We start from the raw sequence: 20,560 nt of genomic DNA, 5'->3' as shown, positions 1-20,560 counted from the left end.
TTTTGGGGGGGGGGGGCATATCTGGTCTAGGCAGGAAGATTAATGATCATTATCAATCATATGTATGTAAATGTCAAGGATCTATATCGTCTGTTATTGACGCGATATCTATACTCACGTTAATATCGATTTTATCAATACTTGTATCGATCTGCACAGCACTGCATTTTAATGACAAATCATTCGGGTACCCAGTGGTTTTCTTCCGATTGCTGGTGTGCGCTCCATGAGATCCTCGTCTTTTGACATTGCTCCTATTCCTACACCATCGCCATTTTCCTGAGAATTTCAGTCTTCAGCAGCCGCAACAGTACCGCTGCTTTGACGCCACTGGTGAGTCAGATGGAAACGCCAATTGTGTTGATCGATCAATTGTGCACAACCAACTCACATCGGAGGTTGGTTCTGTTTCAGAGGGGGTTTCGAAGGCGTCATGCCATCCAGGTGAATCGTTTGTTGGACATATCTTAGAATAGGTCCAAGGAGACAAGGTAAGATGCGCTGTACACTGAATATTATTAAAAGAGGATAATGTACGGTGATAAATTTGTTTCAAACGTTTCTGCAGACAATAAATGTCACGCTGTGTTTTGCAGGCGGTCCGGAGCGAGTCTCTTCACTGACGCGGTCAGGGGCGAGCCTCCTGCCGCATCACAACGCCTGGAGGTCGGCTTGTCGGAAAGATTGGGCGCACCGGACTTCCAGCGAGAACACCGACCCTTCAGCTGAGTGTGGCCGTTTAAAGCGCCACCTTTTCGGCGGCAGAGGTGCTACCCCATACGTGGATTTCAGGGGAAATGTAAGTCAAATTACCAATTTCAATTGAATATATATGAGTGCATAAACAATTTATCTTCCATAAAGCCTCTCGGACAGGACGCATTGTGTTGCGTATGTTGATGACTGGTGAAAGCAAATAACAATGCGACACTTTTTTATTTATTTATTTATTTATTTATTTTTTTATTTATTTATTTATTTATAGATGAGTTTTGATATTGTCCTTGTATCGCTTTTTCTGTCCCCCTTGAGTGCGATATCCTTCCTTCAATTGGCCATACAGAATTTCATCTGTCCATCGTAGCTGGTGCTGAAAAATAGTTGTGGTGATACTGAGAATCTTGACCTCCTCCAGGACACTGATTTTAGTTTGCCTATCGTCCCAACCTATCTTTAAGATCTTGCTTTTAGGTGTCTGCTGTAGGTGGTCCAGCAATTTATAAGATTAGTCTTGGGCAGCCCTGGTTTCCATCATGCCTTGCAGTACGAGCAGAACAACCTTAGTTTTTCTGACTCTGACTCTCTAAACTTCAGGGAGGAAAAATTTGAAGACTATGGTGAACGGAAGGATGTAGACTATTCTGGAGGCAGTCCAAGGCTTGAAAACGACCCCCAACCCGAATGCTTCTCCAATTTGGGATCCTCCCTTCCACCGAGGTTGGTACTTAAAAAGAAAACATTCACTTTTTTTTTTTATGAATAAAGACAGAATATATAGCAATTGAGTAGTATAGAGGGTTAACTGACCAGTGTTGACTAGTCTCATTTGTCCCTGAAGTACTCTACAAGTACTCTTTTCTCATTTATTGCAAATAATTTTGTATCTTTGTAACAACAGTGGGGGACACACAACTCAGAAAATGCGACAACTGTATACCAGTGAATACTTGGATATTAACTGTTCTCAGTGCTGCAAGAAAGTGAATCTGCTCAATGATTTGGATGCTCGCCTTCGGAACATTAAAGCGAGCAGGTAAGTATATGCACACGTACTAAAACAAAGTACACAGACAATTTTTAGGGTTAGTTATTTAATTTCCTAAATTATTACTAAGACCAATGTTGCTTCTAAGCTGCACTCTCCATCCATCCATGGATAGAGAGACAAACTGACAAAAAGTGATTAATATAATTATGTAGATAATATAATTTGCATTAAAATTTCTTTCTTTTCTTGTGTTTCAGCCCCAGCAGAAGTATATCCAGCACAGCTTTCGGACAGTGAGTCATTTTATCCTAACGAATGTATAATATGCTGTTCTGGAATTCTTTTTAAACTCAAATGAAAAACTTGACTCCTCCTGGAATATGTTACAGATAACAAAGTATCTAAAAGTAAAAATAATCGATATTTTTGATGTCTTGTCTTCCCTCTAGCCAACTGTTTCAGGCCAACCACAACGTGCTTGATTCCAGTCAGGGAAGCAGCACTGAGGATTTATTCGCGGAGAGCATTGCTTCCTGTGAACTTAATATTACAGAGAAGGTATTGACGTACACAATTTTTTTTTTTGAGTTTTCACGAATTAAGTGGTAGTTAAGTTTGTCCTCTCTCTCATATTATTGTACGTTAAATTTCACTTGTACTTGATTTTTGAAGTATGACTATTTGGTGTAATACTGAAATGTCCTCCAGGTGAGTTACCTTGAGAAGAAGGTGACAGAGCTGGAGAGCGACAGTCTGACGAATGGGGAGCTTAAGTCTAAACTTAAACAGGAAAACACACAACTTGTCCATCGGTAGGTTGCCCATCACATTTTATAAATTTGTTGGAATCACTGATGCACCTCTTACATCAGTTTTAACATGAACTCTCAGACAACTGTAAAATGAAAAATCAACCACTCATGGGTTATAAATGGATCTTTTTTTTTTCCAGGCTCAAATTGTTGCCATAAATCATGATTTATGTGCAATAAATCTTCTTAGAAACATAATTTCATGTGTTTGTGTTTACCACAGTGTGCATGAACTAGAGGAGCAGATGAAGGATGTCGAGACAAAGGCAGATCAGAGTTTGGAAGAGGAGTCCAAGAGACACTGCAAAGTTTACTGCAAGATGGAGAGTGAAAGAAACACAGAGATTAACTTTTTGTGCAACAGGTAAAAAAAAATACTGACAATTGACACACAAATAATAAATAATATGTAGGGTAATGGACTGGCCTGTAATTTTTGACATACAGGATACAACAGTTAGAAGAAGAGAATGGAGAAATGAAGACAAATGTACACAGGCTCAAGTCTCAGGCAGAGAAACTGGACCAGGTGGATGGATGGATGGATGGATGGATGGATGGATGGATGGATGGATGGATGGATGGATGGATGGATGGATGGATGGATGGATGGATGGATGGATGGATGGATGGATGGATGGATGGATGGATGGATGGATGGATGGATGGATGGATGGATGGATGGATGGATGGATGGATGGATGGATGGATGGATGGATGGATGGATGGATGGATGGATGGATGGATGGATGGATGGATGGATGGATGGATGGATGGATGGATGGATGGATGGATGGATGGATGGATGGATGGATGGAATATTGTTTCATCCTCAAATGACAATTATTTAGACAGTTATTTATTTCCCTTGGTCAAATTGTTTAGGAGAAGCAGAAGAAGATGGACAAGCTGGAGGACACAAGCCTGAGGTTAAAAGACGAGACGGACCTCTATCGAAAAATAATTGACAAACTTTGGCACAATCGGCGAGAATTTCATAAGGAAAAGGAGGCCATGCAAGAAGTAAGCAGCCATCTAATAGAAAATTTCCTCACAGACATTTCAAGTATCTAAGATAATTTTAAATACACCCTACAGTTGGTTGATGATCTCCGCAGAGAACTGGACTACTTGCAGCTGTTTAGGATGGAAATGGAGTATCCAGGAAAGAGCAAAGGTCTTTCTGAGCACAATACCAAGCCTCGAGAAATGGAAATGGAACAGGAAGTCAAAAAATTGAAACAGGTTCCTACACAAACACACATTCTGCTTTTATTTCGACAATTTCAATCCAAATAAACTGTGATCATGTGCTTCCACAGGAGAACCATAAATTGCGAGATCAGAATGATGACTTGAATGCTCAGATTCTAAGTCTGAGTTTGTATGAGGCCAAGAGCTTGTTTTCCAACCACTCAAAGGTTCAGTGTCTGGCTGCTGAGATTGACAATGCTTCACGGGATGAGGTTTGTTTACTTTCTTCCTTTCTGTGACTGCTATTCATATTGATTTTAAAATAACACTTTCTTTTTCAGCTGGTTGATGCTTTGAAATCACAGGAGGAGAACAACCTGCGTTTGAGAAAATACATGGACAAAATCATTTTGGCCATTCTTGACCATAACCCCTCAATCCTGGAGATTAAATGTTAACTCTATAAAGCCTCAGTAACTAACTATGATGTTTAAACAGATCTAGCGGTACAGTATGTGTTCATAAACGAATGTCAATTATTTTATTGTGTTGTAACGATGAAAGGACAAAAATGGTGCTGTTGAAAAGCAAGATCTTATTATTTACCACTGTCTTTGTGAAACACTGTATAATAATGAAAAAAATGTTTTCATCCATAGGCAAGCAATCTGTCAATGGGTGAAATTCATCCGTTCCAATATGGCGGTAGAGAGGGGGATTATTTTGCCTAATATAAAACAATAGACAAAAATGGGGACACAAGATATTGACAAAACTAGCAAGACCTCCGGAAGTACACTTGAAATATTGTGCGGGTCAAATTAGCTCTGTTTTGAAATTTGATGAAAATAAATGTACACTAAATATCATTTTCACCTTGAAAAGTTATGATTTTTGTGACTCTCTCTCTCTCTCTCTCTCTCTCTCTCTCTCTCTCTCTCTCTCTCTCTCTCTCTCTCTCTCTCTCTCTCTCTCTCTCTCTCTCTCTCTCTCTCTCTCTCTCTCTCGCTCATCAATGTATGATGACAGCAAAATGTGTCTTTCCAAAGTACCTTGACAAAAAAAACATGAAAGTGTTAAAATACTAATAACTATAATTTGTGAATTGACAAGGAAATACGTTGCCTGGATTACAGTCTAAATTAATTTCATTTTTCGTTTTATTATACTCCAGTCCAACAGAGGGCAGTAGTGGGCTGTATTGTTTCACTTGCCCACCGCCAAAACGCTTCTGACAAAGAAGAAATATTTTTCTTTACACAGATCCTGACAAAGCGGTTTGGATTCTAATTCACAAAATACAAAGAACCCCATACCAACGATGTATGCTAGGACTAGTACCGGCAGTTCGCATGGAGATTTTCCTGACAGAAATGGAGTGAATTATGTGACATCGACAGAGTCTTTCGGCCATTGCTCCCAATTATTCTGGAAAAAGGACCCACACGACGTAAGAAACCCCCTGCCTAAAATGTTCGCGAACGAATCAGACTAACTCGTCATGTCATCAAAAAAAAAAATACATTTCTTTCTCGGGAATACCAATATTAGAGTGTATTTATCGTTTGTGAGTCTCACGTCAATCTGACAAAGTATACATTGTGGTTTGTGTGGGCATCTTCTTCAGGTTCTGCTAAGGCACCGGAGCGGCTTGTGGCCTAATTGACTCTTTACAACAATATTTAGTGGTTTAATTTTATGTTGATGGTGGTTATAAGTTGGAGACATCCCGCATCATTTAAAGCAACATGTCCGGTTGCATATAAATTTATACTGCAGCCGGTGCGGAATATGGTTGCGGCTATCAAATGTGCAAAAACATCGAGACAAGCTATTGCTAGCATTTAAGACGGACGTTGTTGGCTATAGCGCCAATGCATAACAAGGTGGCGCATTATTGTGAGAGTAAAATAAGTGTGAAATTGTGCCTTGAGTGGTTAGATGCGAGCCAAATGATTTTGATTTAAGCTTCTATTGCCTACAAGGTTGTGCACTGTGAGCTTAAAGAAACAAAACGAGACTTGACAAGAGCGTAGGGGGTCTTTTCTAAATATTTTTGTAATGCCAGGCTGCAGTTATATTAATAAATATGAGAACCGGCATTTTTATAAGGTAAGGTGTGCGTGTTATTTAGGGCCCGACAGATACGGATTTTATTATTTTTAGACCGTGACAATTTTTTGTGTAACATTTGACAAATTATATTATTTTTTGACTTTTTAAAAGCGGTAATAACTTGAATTTTGATTTAGTTTGTAAAGATGTCAGTTAAAAGGGAAGTCAGTCCCAAAATTTTCCTTGCAGGAAAGTTTACCGTCTCTGAGTTAAGCTTGAGACAAATCTTCCATGTGTGTTTTCCACAATGCCACTGGGTCAGCATGAAATGATTTGGTAGGATAAGATAAATACTGTTTAATCTCCATTTTCCATCTTTGTTTTTTTTCCTGATGGAATTTGTTTAGTAAAGAAGACAGAGATTTGTCTTTCTTGTTTTGGCAGAAAAGAGGGCTGGTGTGTGATGTCGTGTGAGATCTTATGTAAAATGTGATGCACTTGCTTAAAGGTTGGAAAACACTGTAATAATATATTTGAAACAATTTTAATCTTTTGTGACAGTCGAGTTCGACCATCAACTGGTGTGATCAACTCCCTTCGTCGTCAGCCGCACTGTCAAGCTCCAGTCTCTCTACAGCCTCCCTCTCCAATTCCAGTCTTTCCTTAGAATCAAGAGCACCAGTACCAGCAACATCCGCGTCAGATGATATGGATTCAGATGAAAGGCCGTATGTCTGTGACTTGTGTAACTGCGCCTACAAACACGCCAGCTCCTTGCTTAACCACAAGCTCACTCATAAGACTGGAGACTTCAGGTATTCTTGATTTTGAAAGTTGATAATAACACGAATTAATGACCAAGTGACAATTCTCTTGGTAAATTCTGAAAAATTGTGGCTATAAAATAATCAATGGGGTCACAATGGCAATATTGATATATTGCGCAGTCCTAATATATCAATATCAGGATGTATTGTGATAACGTGTCATATCAATAAAAAATGCCTTTTCATAAAAAAATCTGCTAATCATCTCTAACATTTAACATATATTTTTTTTCTTTACACAATACAGATGCGACTTTTGCAGCAAGCCCTACACCAACTATATGTCTTTGCGTAACCATATGCGAATTCACGGTCAGAAGCGCTACATGTGCGATCGTTGTGGGAAGGCTTTCCGTTTGGCACGGTATCTCCGCAACCACCAGAGGATCCACGACGATGGGCCCAACCGTTTTGACTGTCCTTCCTGCTCCAAGAGTTACAGGACAATGCTAGAGCTAGCGCAACATCGTTGTACTGCTGCAACACCCAGCCAGGTGGGTCTGCGTAAAATGATGCTACGGCGTGATTTATGCTTCTTCTTGACGGGTGGTGAAGGAAGTCTCCTCTCTCCTTTCACGCAGTCTGGCAGTCGGCGCAATTTTGCGGCCACACCTCGTCGTCAGCAGCAGCGGCAACAGCAACAGCAGAACAATGCCTCCTCCATAATGCAATCACAACATGGAGGACACAATCAACAGGAACCTCTGCCCTCCCACTGCGTTTCTCCTATGTCCCAAGGAGGCCAGGGTGGTGGCGTGACCAGCCAGTCTGTCCCTGACCCCCACCAGGTAGGGAACACATACCAAGTTGGTTATTGGGGCTAGCTCACTGATAAACGTGGTTTTGCCAACAGGGCCGGGCCAGCACTGTGTCGTCCCAGAGCAACCAGCCAAATATGAGGAGCTCAACCTCCTCCAAACACATCTCCTCCTCCAGCACTACAGCAACATCTTCTTACTCTCTTCTTCAGCCCCTGGTGCCTGAGGTAAAGGAGATGAGCTTGGGATACACTAGGCTGAGCGCCAATCTCATGGTAGGAGAGAAAACCACCGTCTTATATGCTAACTAGCAGCTTTTCGTTATCTACCTACTAACATCAGGAGAAAAAGAGTTTAGATGTACTGAAGATTTAAAAACATGAACCTGGCCACGAGTAACTTGGTGGTTTGTACTGACTGGAAGCAACCTGACAGCTACTAGCATTTGCATCAGGGCATCTGCTGCCAGGGAATGAATACTTCATTAACCAGTTAATCAAATTGAAACCATTTTTATCCCTGTTGAGCTGCAATAAGAACTTAATGACTTTTGGATTTAGTATGAGCCATGTTACACTGGAGAAGCATTGTATAAGCTCATGGTTTTGAGAAAAACTTTTCAGAAAAGTGTCCATTGTCCAAAAAAACTTGTTTTAGCTTGTTGGTTTATTTCATTTATTTGTCATTTAAAATACGGTGATTTCATTTTTAAATATGTTGATGTACTCACTCTAACTCAATAATTAGATGAATTAATTACATTGCAAATTACCGTGCTATAAAAAATAAAGCAATTAATCCATACCTGTTGCTGGGTAACTTTTGGCATGTTAGTGTTTTATAAATTCTTATTTGAAATAGTAGCAGATTTCAAGGCATGTTGTAATATTATCAGTTTATATACAAATTAAATTAAAACTACTCAGGTTATTATTTGACTGCATGTTTGAAATCAACCTATTTGACTAAATAGTAGTAAATTAGCACTGTACATTAAGTTGCGATATTATTGTTTTTCAATTATTGCCCTGAACTTACTGAAATGGTATTGTCCTTCCTCCCTCCCTTACCTTTGCCACCTTCCACAGCCGAAGCACCAGGACACTTTCTCTCTGACCCCCCAGCGCCCCCTCACCACTATCAACCCCATTGGCCACTCCCTCCATCCAAACGGAGCAACAACGCTCAAGCCTTCACCCGTGCCACGCACCATCCAGGCTATGCCCTGGGAGCAGCGCTCACTCTACAATCAATAAAATTTCAGGAACCAGCATACTGTCCTTCCTCATAGCTCATCCAACACAACACTTACTCTTCGTCCCCCTCTCCCCCCCCTACTTTTCCGGACTGAGGACATCAACGCCAGATTCAGCCCCTTTTGGGACACACGTGTGGGAACGTAAAACAAATTAGTTGAAAAAATTATTGAGTAATTTGGATTTTTTTTTACATTTTGCCCCATACTACTTTTAAGTTAACATCTGTATTTCATTAACGACTCTCCTCACCTTCTGAAATTATTCTTCTGATAACTATTATTCAGACTTAATTATTCCATTCATTACCTATTAAAACAATAATTTCAAAATTAAGCAGGTCAACAGATTTTCCCCATTTTTTTCTTTTTAAGCAAAACTTCTACAATTGGAACAATGTTACTAAACCATCTTGTTATACTATTTGACATGGTGCCACAATATACAATAATGTACATTATGCATATCAGGACTACTTAATGGAGAGTACTAGTCTTACCCATAGATAAATATTTTAAAAAACTGCTGTTTCAAAGATACTTTACAGACTAATTTGCCTCACTACATCTTTTATATAAGATGTACATTTATTTCAAGATGCCTGCATGATAGTCACATTTGGCAAGTGGCTTGTACTTAAAGTCCAAAAACGTACAGTATGTTACCTATCAAATTAAAGCACTGTAAGACAAGTTTGTTACTTGATACACTTATTTAATAAACATTGTACTTTTCCAGCCCCCTGTACCAGCTCGTGTTGTTGTGACTGTGCACTTGAGCCAGTTTGGGCCCACATTACAATCGCATTTGGAACGTTATGTTTGGGGAGGGGGGCGTTTTTCTGTAGCTCAGGACCCACACACTGCCCCAAAAAGGCTTATTACAAATAGAAAAACTACCAGGTTAGTTTAATTTAGCAGCTAGTTTGCTAAATAATTCCAGATAGTATACATCTGTAGTTGGATCTGACGGCTATGAGATCCAGGTTAGTTTGATGAAGTTTCATGATGGATCATGTATGTAGCTCTGTTATATTTCTGTTAAAATATCAAAAATCCTACTGACATTGTCTTTTTTTTTCTTTTTAAAGTTATTTGTATTTTCTATTAATGTCATTGATGTTTTCTCTTTCCTTGTTAAGTGTCTTGAGTATTTAGAAAACTACTATATAAATAAAAATGTTTTATCACCAGCTGTTTTTTTTCCCTTTTGTGCTGATTGCATTAGCGGTAGCATAAAGTAAAATGACATTCATATAGATATTGTATTAAGAAATTTTGTATTACACATATTTTACAAACATTTCTTTAATGACTTCAATCATTGACCTTTTTGTAACAATATTTGAAAATTTCTTTACAGGAATAAACAATTAAAATATGCAAATATTTTTTCATGAAACTTACATTTCTGTAAAAAAAACAACAACCAACATTAGTCTCTGACATAACTTGAAACAGACAAAAGTAATAAATATATCTAAAAAATATTGATTATTTACTAATAAAAATAAGGCATTGTTTTATATTTGCAGGCCAAAGGCATAAAAATATTTTTACAAAAATATAATTCTCTTCACTTGCACAATCTTTTGAAGAAATCACTAATCAATTTCTGTAACTCAATGAGACTTCAGCACTTTTTCAGCCTACTTATCGGACAGTGCTTAGACAGTCTTGAGATTTCATCACACCCTTCGCAGATACCGTGCCAAATGTAACAAACCAGCCCCAGAACATAACAGAACCCCCTCCATTACCACATAGCGTTCCATTTTTACGTATGCCTTATTTTTACATCTGTAAACACATCTATTGTGACTTGCCCAAGCTGCAGTCTTGTCAGTTTCAAGTTATTCATAGACCTTCAAAATCGAAACAATTAAAATGGTCACTAAACGATGGGGTAATTGAAACTGCCTTGACAGAGCTTGCTGTTATTTCAGTAAGGACCATTTGATCTGCTCCTTGGCCGACTGCAAAACCTGGAAGAATCACAAAAAAATGACATCATTCAGTAAGATGACAGGAATTTTTTTAATCGGAGTAAGCGTTGATGAAGATGTAAGGTGAGTATGTGCTTTACCTGTGCTACGCTTTGTTCCGATAATGTACCTTCATCAACCTATAAAAATGAAAATAAAACCATTATAACTGACAGAATAAAAACAACACAAACAAAATTAATAAAGAAATAAATTTGCAAATAAATCTTCACATTAGTCAAATCAGTCATCAGTAAAAATATTTCCATTCATGTTTGCATCCCTGACCACAACGTCCCCACAATAAAAAATTAATTGGCAATTACACACAATTATAGATTAATTTGGTTAAGTCTTTCAATTACTATTTTAATTGATTGAGTATGTTATAATCACAGTTAATTGGTAATACTAAACAATACAGTATAATTATTTTGTAATTATAATTACAGTTAATTGTAGATTATGATAAAACTGTAAAAATGTGTTTAGAGCCTTAAGATGGAGGAATTGATCTTACAGCAGGTCTAGATTTGTTTTGGTAATGTGACTTAAGACACTCCTAACATGGACACTCATCAAAAATATTAACCTTTCAACTCTTGTTAGTCATGGCACTCTTTGACCATGCATCCATCTATCTTTCTCACCCTGTTTTTGTCTTTCTACAGCAGCTGGCTCTTGTCTGTTTGTGCTTGGAGGTTACCAGTGATGTGATCAAATAGGACAAAACCATAGGCAGGCTCTGGCACAAGCTGGTGCCAACCAGAGATGACAGGGAAAAGATAAGAGTTTAAGAAAGTCGAATAGGAGAAAAGTTAAGAAGAGGCTAATTATAAAAGTGGTATTTTTATAGGAAGAACTTACTTTATAATTGACCTTTTGGAGGACTTGTTGTGCGTCACTTTCCAGGATCACTCTATCAAAAGAATAAATTTAAATTATTTGCATTTGATGTGAATTTTTGAACCAATGTTGAAAAACAATATATTTTTTTATAGATATCAGGATTCTTACCCTCCATCAACGATTTCATCAACAATGAGAAAGGCACCTTCCATGTTCTCAAGGAAACACCTACGCTCCACATTTTTCCTTCAAAAAAAGTGCAACAAATTTATTCATTCAAATTTATGTCAACCATTTTCAAATTTTTTTGCGTGCGTGTTTACTTCACTTGTCTATGGTATTTACGTCAAACGCGCATGCGCAAGAAACTCCACAAAACAGGAAGTGGCAAACCCATTCGAGTAAACAATTAGTGTCAATTTCGCTCTCAAAATGGCAGGTAAAAAAAACGCACAGCTAAACAAAAATATGAAGATGAACACAGGACGTTTTTAACAGAGTGGGAAAGTTTTTTTTTTTTTTTGTTGAACGTCATGGCAAGCCATTCTGCCTGATATGTCAGACGTCATTAGCGCATTTCAAAACTTCAAATTTTCAGCGCCATTTTAGCTCACTCCATGCTAACATCGATAAAAACTTTCCAAAAGGGACAAAATTTCGCAAGCGTTAGTTTGCTTTGAAAAGTCAGGCAGAAAAACCGGTACAGTTTTTCCCAAAAATTACGAAGCACTCAGAGACAACTGGCTTGGAACATTGCAACAACGGAATACAAGGCAGATTTGAAGAGGCTTGAAGGAAGGAAAGCCAGAAGTCGCACTAAGCAACATGCATAGTAAGTGAAAATTATTGTAAATTATTATGTTTTTGGACTTTGTTGAACTACGAGTTTGTGTGTGAGACAGTGCACGTTAAAATTTAACATGTGGTGGATGAATTTACCTCAGGATTTGACTAAGGCAGTCAAATAGGCAGTTGAGTACAGACATCAGCATCAACTAGAGAAAAAGAAAAAAATGAAATTAAATTCCCCTGAGATAATCAATCCCTATGTTCCAGTACCGATGCTTCAGGTGAGCTAACCAGATGAGCGCAACTCTATATATAGTAATCCTCTTAATACTAATGGGTACTGTAGGCAATTTTATCTTGTGAAAGAAAAACTAGTGTCTACCTGGAATTAATTTAGCCTTTACGAGGAAAAATATCAAATGAAATGACAAACTTGAGTAGTCCCAACAAACCAGTAAGGACAATTTCCTGGTAGAGGGCCAATGAATAAATATCACCAAAACATTTGTATTAGTGTCTGAAATGCTCAAGGAAAAAAAAAAAAAAAGATAAATTCTATGAATTGGATCATCGGCCTTGTTGAGAGGTTGTGATTTTGGATTTTCAGTCAGAATTGAGAGATTACAGCAATAAAGAGATCTTGAATTGTGTTTGGTTAATCTGTGACAGTTACCACGGTCCTCCTTAGAATTGTATTATTTGGGTATTTTCTGAAAGCAGATTTCGGTGAAACAGATTAGTGCATCTTACCTCATTTTCTTGACAGCTTCCGACAACATAGAGAAAAAGGTCTATGCTGCTTTTATAGACGATAGTCAATCCTTCCAGGAAAGCTATTTCATCTAGGAGAGAGAGGGGGGTAAATATATAATATAATTAGGTATATTTATATATACACACACACACATACACATATATAATTAAACCTACTGTCTGCTTTGTGAGTCTTGTTGAAAACATTCTTCTCAAAGTTCCTTTGCTCCTTCATGGAGGGGTAAAGCTCAGGGTCATAATACTAAGATAGGGAAGAAATAATAATCAGTTGAGCACCAATTTAGTTATTAAATTCATTACACCTATATCATAAAACAACAACAAAAGGACCATAAAAACAGCAGCCACCATTTTGATGTTCAGAAAAACAATGAGCAATTTCTAAATAACACAACCTGTTTACTATTCAGGAATGAAAGTGGTTAATAATAATGTTCTTGTCTAATTTTCAGTAAGGTGCAAAACAGTAATTACAAAGTTCATGGCTTACAATAATAGTGGTATGCATTTGTAATATTAATTTTACCTTTGAGAGAAGTCTGTTGCCATCATTGTCAAGAATGAAAAGAGCTTTCACTGTGTAGAGGGAAGGTTCCTGCAAAGACGCATGATGTAAATGTTTCATGTTTGCATAAAGTAGAACATCTATAAAGTTGGGTCTGTCCCTTTTAATACAATTTGGGTTATTTTTGACACAATTGAGTGAATGTTTTCATTATTCTCTCAACAAACTACACATTGACTGCTTTTGAGGCCAACGTCATGTGTGTTTCAAAAGGCTGCAGGTAATAAAGCTAAATTTATGATCCATTTTTCATTTTCTACTGTTTTTTTGTGAATCAATATTGCTTCAAGTGAATGTTGATGCTGTTTTTGGTTCAATCCTGATCAAGACGCGGATGTAACAAAAGATTCTTTCACCTGTCCATTTATCAGAAGAGTATTTTAGACTCGGGACAAAGTTCTGTTATGCACTGACTAGCATAGATTCACAGTCAGAGTGTATCACAGAACTTAGACCAGACACTTGAAGACCAGCCTGTATAAAGTTGACCTTAGGGGGGGACGAGCATGAAGAATAAAATAAATAACATGAGATTAGGAAGATCTTTTTTCCCTTTTTATTCATCTTAAGCAACATTTTACTGTCTACAACAGTGCTGAACTTAAAATTATTGTTTTCTATAACTGCTATATGGCACATTATTATGCACAGGGGTGTCAAACTCATTTTTTTTGCGGGCCGCATTGTAGTCATAGCTTCTTTCCGAGGGCCATTATGATTGTCAACTCAAATAAATGTATGAGCACCTCATATTATATCCAGTAAAAGCTACAAAACAAACTGACAAATAACTCATTTTCAAATCAGATGAGTAAAAACTGGTCAAATACACAACAAAGATATTAAAAGTGAAGACAATTTGCAATTCTAGTAATGACACACGAATTTGATGCACAATTTGTCTTTGTGGGCCACATAAAATGATGTGGCGGGCCGTATCTGGCCCGCGGGCCTTGAGTTTGACACCGCTAAAATATCAAATTATGAATGAAATTCAGCCCCATTTATTCATTTATCAGATCATCCTGACAGAAAATATTAACTCCGTTACGATTTGAATGAACATTCAGAGTAAAAGCGCTAAATATGAGAGAGAGAGAGAGAGAGAGAGAGAGAGAGAGAGAGAGAGAGAGAGAGAGAGAGAGAGAGAGAGAGAGAGAGAGAGAGAGAGAGAGAGAGAGAGAGAGAGAGAGAGAGCGGACGTGGCATCAACGACTACACGTCAAGTGGACACAAGCAGATATTTTAGCAACTCATGGTAATAAACAATCTGCCATGACTACAACGCATTTATGGCATGATGCTAACCAGTCTCGGTTTCCGGGACATTCTACGATCTCTCGGTCACTGTAAGTGGATTACGGCTGTTCCTGAGCCACACTACCGTAACGTAAAGGACTACAAAATCGCCACGCAAGTTGGTCACGATGTCTCAGCAGTAGCTGTTGCCCCTATTTTAGGCAATATAGGAAAAACCGACTCTGAGGTTCATCTATTCAATTGATACAAATTCATTCTGCTTTATAATGTAGATGGATCTATAATGTACTAAACTCCGTGGTTGGTACCGCATGTTCCCTGCCAACTACAGCTGTCATGGGGAAAAAACAAATGACAACATCGTTATAGCATTTAAAAACGATAATGACAATAATCGTCCCTCCACCAGTGTGTAACGCGTATTTGGAGCCATGTGAAAGGAAGAAAAGCCTCACCAGCGACGCGGAATCCATTGCACTCTTTCAGACGGTGTGTTGACGTGGAAGTCTTCGAGCTGTAGCAGTCGCACCACCTCGCATACGGCAACTCTCCCCCCCCCCCCCCCCCCCCCCCCATACAGGGCCGCCCCCATCGCGTTCCCGATCATCCTGCAGCCAACCAAATCAAAGCATATGCACAAGGAGTTTGACAGGGGGCGCTCACGATTCCGCTCTAAAAACAGCGAGGTCAAATCGAATGGAAATATTTCAGATGAATGAATGATGAATGAAAGATGAGTATGGGACAACAGATCAGCAGTTCATTTTTAAATTACCAGATACAATCCTTGCATTTGGATCCAGTACACAACATTATGTCAGCTTATGTGAATGCTTAAGAGTTATGGAGGACCAAAATTAAATAATGAATACGCCATGAAATGTTTTGTTTTTCATTTAAATGTAGAATTAAATAAATGCACCAATAACGAAATGGATATTTTAATTAAATGTTTATTGAATGACTTAAATATGTATGTAATTACAAGTGGCGTGGCTCCGTGGTAGTGTTTGCCTCTCAACCCTGAGGTTGATGTATATACATATACACACTCATATATATGTGTTTGAATTACAATGAGATTTACTAAACCAAATACACAGTTAAGAAAATCCAAAACTTTTTATTGTTTAATAATTGAAAGTGGATCAGTCAATAATCGTGACAATAAGATACATGCAAAATGACTATACCACTTTGATGAATGCAAAAATCAAAAAGCTATAGAGACAAGAAAATGAATCACAAGACTTCGGAATACTGATGTAGAACAGAAGCTTTGCAGGAAAAGTATCTATTTAAAGTATAAAATTACACTACAAGTCGATTGCTGAATGATTACTGTTCAGAATTGTGGGCAGCACATTTTGCTGAATGGTTAAAAAAAAATCCATATTGATTCAATATTTAGCACATTCATTGAATGGCTTGGTTACTAGGGACCACGTTTCTCCGTAAATGCACACGTACAGGTGTTATTTGTATTTATTTCAGTGGCTTAAAAGAAAAAATACATTTCATATCTGTGGAGCCAATAACAATTCTACTCAATAGCATAGAAACCTTAGCTAATTGTTTAAAAAGATGACAGGGTAAGAAAAAAACAAAGGGTCACACGGCTGAACTTTCAAAATGATTTTTCCTGTTCTTGTTATGGCACAATTACATAAAATAATTGACAAATTCAGCCAAAACTCAAAGGCATACATCAAAAGAGTGAACATGCAAGCCGACATAGAAGATGCATCGAGTTTATTATTCATGTCAGTAATTTATCATTTTGTATTTGATGGCAAACTCAAGTCTCATCAACAAACAACCTTTCGGGTAGACTAACTGAAATAGATGTAATAACCATTTTCTGACCAAATACCATCATTCTTCCCAAAAATTAAATCTATACCATAATTACATCAGAATATCTCATCAGTAATAGAATGAGGAGATTAAAGCGTGAGTGAGGCTGACAAAATTTTGATTCCAAGACCAGGCGGGAAAAAAAAACAAAAACCCTGCAGTTCTATTGAATTATGAATCTGAACTCCAAAGTGCCCTTTTGTTACAACCAGTAATTGTACTTATATTTTGGTTTAGCTGTGCATATCGAATATCAGTGTTTCAGACTTTGCAAATAAAACTGGGAAGTATTGCATCATTTATTCAAAATTGTGAATCGATTTAAAAACTTGGCCTTTTGAGGTTCAACAACAAAATTGTTGCATAAGTTTTGACATCAACAAGACTAACTTCACATTATCCCAACAAATATGATAACATTACAGCACCTTATTGGGTGAAAAATCAGTACAGTAAAGCTTAGTTGAGTTCCCACATTAGAAATCATGACAGCAAATAATTCAGTCACTTTGCGGCATAGGTCACAAGCCTTACATAAATGACCGTTGTAAGTACAAAAAGAGGACAAAGTAGTTGGTGGTACTGTGACAAGTGTAATTTATGTTGTGAAAAAGCTTGAATTGACTTTTGCAGCCATCATTATTTAAACATTTCATAAAGAGCCCAACTTACTTGCCACAACTCAGTCAAGATGAATTGATAGCTTTGCGCACACTATGTAAGATTTTGATTGTTTCACTGCAAAACCAAATTTGCCCTACACTCAACCCATGTCAAGAAAGCGGAACATCATTTATTGGATGACATATGTTTAAAAATATTATTAATCATAATGCAAGTTGGAGTATTTTAATAAATTGATGTATGTATCACAACACAGGAAAAACATTTAATGGTGGCAATTAACACCCCACTCCTTGGAGTTTTTGCACTTGGGTCCATTGCAGTAAACTAAGCTATTACATGTGTATGTACTGTACTTTTAATTACAACCCTGCACCTCCTCATTTTCTCTCTTGCATATACATCCACTTATCTAGTCTTTTTTCTCCTCCTCCTTCTTGTCCTCTTCCTCTGCAGGATAAGAGTGCCATGTGAGACGCTCCTCATAGAAAGAGATGACCACCTGCGGGCAAGTGATGTTGGCTTCTTTGGCCGGGACAAGGTCAGCTTCATCGGAGTTCTTCCTGTAATGACAAGTAAGGGGAACATAAATATAAAACATCAGGATCATGTAAAATGACCCTCCCTGAGAATCGTAGTCTCATCATCTCAATGTTTCTAGAGGATTGGACATTTGTGTATTTTTTATTTTAAATGAAAGAGGACTCACCATTTCATCAGAAACATCAGCTCGCCACTTGAGTCTGTCGCACCAATAATTCTTTCTGGCTGCAGACCTCTCCCAAAACCTCTGACTTTCTCACCCTAGACACGAGGATGAAATATTAAAAGAGCCATATTATGCTAAAGAATCCTCTTTTGAACTGCCGTTTCTCACAAAAGCTGTGAACTAGAAGATACAGTAGGCAATTCCACCCTTACTATCTTCCCAATTACCTCCTCCTTCTTCTTTTTGCTCCCTTTGTCTTCTGGACCTCCGACGGCCTCACCGGTGACTTTTCTTTTGCCATCCTTCTTTTTTTCCTCCTTCTCTTTGTACTTCCGCATGAATTCTGCGATAAGGTCTGGACAGTCCAAATTGTCCTCTGGTTCCCATGTATTGTCTTCACTAAACAGGTACAAGTGCAGAAAGCAAAACAAATTATTTACAAACAAATAGGATTAGTAACAATCCAGTCAATACATTTCAACTTGTTTCTTCTTTAAAGACATTTCCACATTTTTTTGCTTACTTAAAAGATGATAACAGACTCACTTTGAGAAACCCTTCCATTTCAGTAGAAACTCCACTTTGCCCTTCATCACTCTACGGTCCAAAACCTTCTCAACCACATATTCTTCCTCCTCTTCCTCCTCTGGTGCTGCTATCGCTTCTGTGGTTGCTGTTGGCGTTTCAGGCACTACGGGCGGCGGCTGCTGCTGCTCCTGCTCCTTCTCTTCCTCCATATTGGCCTTCTTTACTGCTACAGTCGCCAGCTTGACGTGAAATGAAAAAGTCTATGATGGGTCCAGACAAATTTGAAGAGACAATATTAAAAGTGTATTGTGTTTTTTCACATACAAAATCAAAGTAACCATAACACACCAGTATATGTGATATAATTATTAGGGATTTAACAAAAAACAATTTGAATGGGAAATTATGTTTTAAATTGAAAGTGTATCAAATGAAATCGTTGCTACTACAGTACATAGTAAACAAAGTGTCTTCTAAGGAAAAAAGACACATTCAAAGAAACATTTGGTGTGGCAACAGGCTGTATGAAGCAGACGTGCAACTAATGCAGGAGATTGCTGGATTTTGAATCCGCAAACTGGGATAAAAATAAACCATCCTTGCTTTAAATTGTGCAAATGTAAACGTGAGACGCGGGGGGGAGCGGAGTAACGAAGCGCAAAAAGGAAATGACTAGCCACTGCAGCCTACGGGTAGCTCAACGTGCCAAATTTGCAAAGTTTACGCATTGACTTGACGCTCAAAAATTCTTACTTAATTATTAGCGCATTAATTTGCAACGGAATATTCGAAATAACGCGTTAAAAACAGCCATCATTTTAATATCTGCAGGCAAGTATATAAGTACTTAATTCATTTTTTAATTAATTTATTTTTTATGTTAGTGTCATTTAAATCACATCAAATTAATAGCATTCCAATCCAACTAGCACACTACACAAACTGCATTCACTAGGGAAGAATAGGGGTCCGGCGTTTTTAATCTTGACATGCTCAAACACCAAAGTTGCAGATTTTGGGTATGAAACCAAACACCAGTATGCGTTGGCAAATGGGATCGTTCTTGCCAAACATACTTTTATCCAAATGCCACACCCCGCCAAAAACAAACAAAACAAAACAAACATAATAAATACTAGCCGGCCGGGCTCTGCAACCGAGTACAACATGGCGATGGCGTGTTACTCCCCCGAAATGCTTACCGTTACGATGAAAACTTCTTGAATTAGCTTCTCGCAAGGGTCAATTAACCAACTAGTGATTTCGGGTCTGTTTTAAGTGAATAACAGACCGATCTCCAGTTGTTGTGACCAACAAGCTACTCAAGGATTTACTAGTGTTCGGGTTCTTTGTCCATCCAAAAAGCTTTGTGCTAAATAATACAATAGCTTCAGCACTCTGCAGCACGGCTTGCAAACCCCGTCTACCCGCCAACAGCAATACCGGAAGTGCCGTACGACGCAAAGGCTTATGGTCGTGCGAAGCGTTCTAGACCAACTAGCTTACTCCTTTACGGCTCAATCATACGTCAAGAAATCCGCCATCTTGCAGTTGCCTTTTCTCCATGCATGCGTCATCCAAAACAAGCACAGGGCAAATTTATTAACTCTTTGACAATATTCAAATACCATGTAGCTCAAAGATACTGCACACCTGAAATAAAAGGTAAGTCGATGCAATTTTGTTTTTATTGTTTTCTTTTGTGCTTTTGTCCACATCATACCTAGAGGTATTTGCTTTTACGTTCATGTGGTAAATAATCGATTGTTTCTTAATACTGACAAATTGTCTATAATATTGGCAACTTTGACCCCGAATGTGAAAATTTACATAAAACTGTACAACCACCCTCAAATCTAGTCCAGCATAGTGCAATCAGGTTTTGTCGTTTTGTAGCTTTTTGATGTGGGATGGATAAAAAGCGTCAGAGGAACACATGGCATCTAAATTGCTTCCCAGTGACCCTGTCTTGAACTGTGTGTGTGAGAGGGATGACCTCAGGTTGAACCCA

At 38.1% G+C, this 20,560-nt stretch overlaps 4 protein-coding genes across 7 annotated transcripts; 2 read left to right on the top strand and 2 right to left on the bottom strand.

Moving 5' to 3' along the window:
- Nucleotides 1-11: 11 nt before the first annotated feature.
- rab11fip4a (RAB11 family interacting protein 4 (class II) a) lies at nucleotides 12-4,583 on the top strand. Its single transcript, XM_049745763.2, has 14 exons — nucleotides 12-333; nucleotides 415-491; nucleotides 597-799; nucleotides 1,315-1,437; nucleotides 1,619-1,753; nucleotides 1,966-2,001; nucleotides 2,158-2,266; nucleotides 2,417-2,520; nucleotides 2,744-2,884; nucleotides 2,968-3,049; nucleotides 3,406-3,543; nucleotides 3,619-3,765; nucleotides 3,843-3,986; nucleotides 4,056-4,583. Coding segments are annotated over exons 3-14 (1,278 nt in total). The 5' UTR covers nucleotides 12-333; nucleotides 415-491; nucleotides 597-797; the 3' UTR covers nucleotides 4,173-4,583.
- A 339-nt stretch (nucleotides 4,584-4,922) lies between these two features.
- Nucleotides 4,923-8,625, top strand: LOC125983984 (zinc finger protein 646). Of its 2 annotated transcripts, none has more exons than XM_049745733.2 (6): nucleotides 4,923-5,164; nucleotides 6,331-6,584; nucleotides 6,844-7,090; nucleotides 7,178-7,384; nucleotides 7,450-7,581; nucleotides 8,443-8,625. In XM_049745733.2, exons 1-6 carry the CDS (start codon nucleotides 5,036-5,038, stop codon nucleotides 8,608-8,610), a joined length of 1,137 nt encoding a protein of 378 aa, XP_049601690.1. In that variant the 5' UTR covers nucleotides 4,923-5,035; the 3' UTR covers nucleotides 8,611-8,625. The 2 variants fall into 2 exon arrangements, with proteins under 2 accessions (XP_049601690.1, XP_049601689.1); XM_049745732.2 differs by having other exon boundaries at nucleotides 4,924-5,164; nucleotides 7,450-7,629.
- A 675-nt stretch (nucleotides 8,626-9,300) lies between these two features.
- Nucleotides 9,301-15,391, bottom strand: copz2 (COPI coat complex subunit zeta 2). Of its 2 annotated transcripts, XR_007486833.2 has the most exons (10): nucleotides 15,287-15,391; nucleotides 13,533-13,601; nucleotides 13,163-13,247; nucleotides 12,983-13,074; nucleotides 12,383-12,438; nucleotides 11,612-11,689; nucleotides 11,462-11,513; nucleotides 11,245-11,349; nucleotides 10,696-10,734; nucleotides 9,301-10,594 (listed from the first exon to the last, which is right to left on the bottom strand). XR_007486833.2 is itself a non-coding variant. In XM_049745734.2 (9 exons), the coding sequence occupies exons 1-9, from the start codon at nucleotides 15,302-15,304 to the stop codon at nucleotides 10,547-10,549; spliced, it is 537 nt and encodes a 178-aa protein (XP_049601691.1). In that variant the 5' UTR covers nucleotides 15,305-15,391; the 3' UTR covers nucleotides 9,301-10,546. The 2 variants fall into 2 exon arrangements, 1 of the variants encoding a protein (XP_049601691.1); XM_049745734.2 differs by lacking the exon at nucleotides 11,245-11,349.
- Nucleotides 15,392-15,934: 543 nt separating this feature from the next.
- Nucleotides 15,935-20,003, bottom strand: LOC125983982 (chromobox protein homolog 1). 2 transcript variants are annotated; one of them, XM_049745731.2, is made up of 5 exons: nucleotides 19,752-20,003; nucleotides 18,568-18,788; nucleotides 18,249-18,420; nucleotides 18,022-18,116; nucleotides 15,935-17,875 (listed from the first exon to the last, which is right to left on the bottom strand). In XM_049745731.2, the coding sequence occupies exons 2-5, from the start codon at nucleotides 18,756-18,758 to the stop codon at nucleotides 17,725-17,727; spliced, it is 609 nt and encodes a 202-aa protein (XP_049601688.1). In that variant the 5' UTR covers nucleotides 18,759-18,788; nucleotides 19,752-20,003; the 3' UTR covers nucleotides 15,935-17,724. The 2 variants fall into 2 exon arrangements, with proteins under 2 accessions (XP_049601688.1, XP_049601687.1); XM_049745730.1 differs by having other exon boundaries at nucleotides 18,568-18,809; nucleotides 19,752-20,002.
- Between the last annotated feature and the right edge of the window lie 557 nt (nucleotides 20,004-20,560).

This window comes from Syngnathus scovelli, chromosome 16 (assembly GCF_024217435.2).
Source record: "Syngnathus scovelli strain Florida chromosome 16, RoL_Ssco_1.2, whole genome shotgun sequence".
Lineage (NCBI taxonomy): Eukaryota > Metazoa > Chordata > Actinopteri > Syngnathiformes > Syngnathidae > Syngnathus > Syngnathus scovelli.
Note: the sequence above shows the minus strand (reverse complement) of the source record. Positions and strands in the feature narration are given on the sequence as shown.

Bases quoted from the DNA above. Each gene is read 5' to 3' on its own strand.
- rab11fip4a (XM_049745763.2), top strand. The intron at 1,754-1,965 runs GTAAGTATATGC...CTTGTGTTTCAG, and splicing joins CGGAACATTAAAGCGAGCAG to CCCCAGCAGAAGTATATCCA. The intron at 3,987-4,055 runs GTTTGTTTACTT...TTTCTTTTTCAG, and splicing joins ACAATGCTTCACGGGATGAG to CTGGTTGATGCTTTGAAATC.
- LOC125983984 (XM_049745732.2), top strand. From the start codon at position 5,036: ATGTATGCTAGGACTAGTACCGGCAGTTCGCATGGAGATTTTCCTGAC. The intron at 5,165-6,330 runs GTAAGAAACCCC...CTTTTGTGACAG, and splicing joins GGAAAAAGGACCCACACGAC to TCGAGTTCGACCATCAACTG. The intron at 7,385-7,449 runs GTAGGGAACACA...TTTTGCCAACAG, and splicing joins CTGTCCCTGACCCCCACCAG to GGCCGGGCCAGCACTGTGTC.
- copz2 (XM_049745734.2), bottom strand. The intron at 11,690-12,382 runs GTAAATTCATCC...CTTTTTTTGAAG, and splicing joins TGCCTTAGTCAAATCCTGAG to GAAAAATGTGGAGCGTAGGT. The intron at 11,514-11,611 runs GTAAGAATCCTG...TTCTTTTGATAG, and splicing joins GATGAAATCGTTGATGGAGG to AGTGATCCTGGAAAGTGACG.
- LOC125983982 (XM_049745731.2), bottom strand. From the start codon at position 18,758: ATGGAGGAAGAGAAGGAGCAGGAGCAGCAGCAGCCGCCGCCCGTAGTG. The intron at 18,421-18,567 runs GTGAGTCTGTTA...GTACCTGTTTAG, and splicing joins AAATGGAAGGGTTTCTCAAA to TGAAGACAATACATGGGAAC. The intron at 17,876-18,021 runs GTGAGTCCTCTT...TTGTCATTACAG, and splicing joins CTGATGTTTCTGATGAAATG to GAAGAACTCCGATGAAGCTG.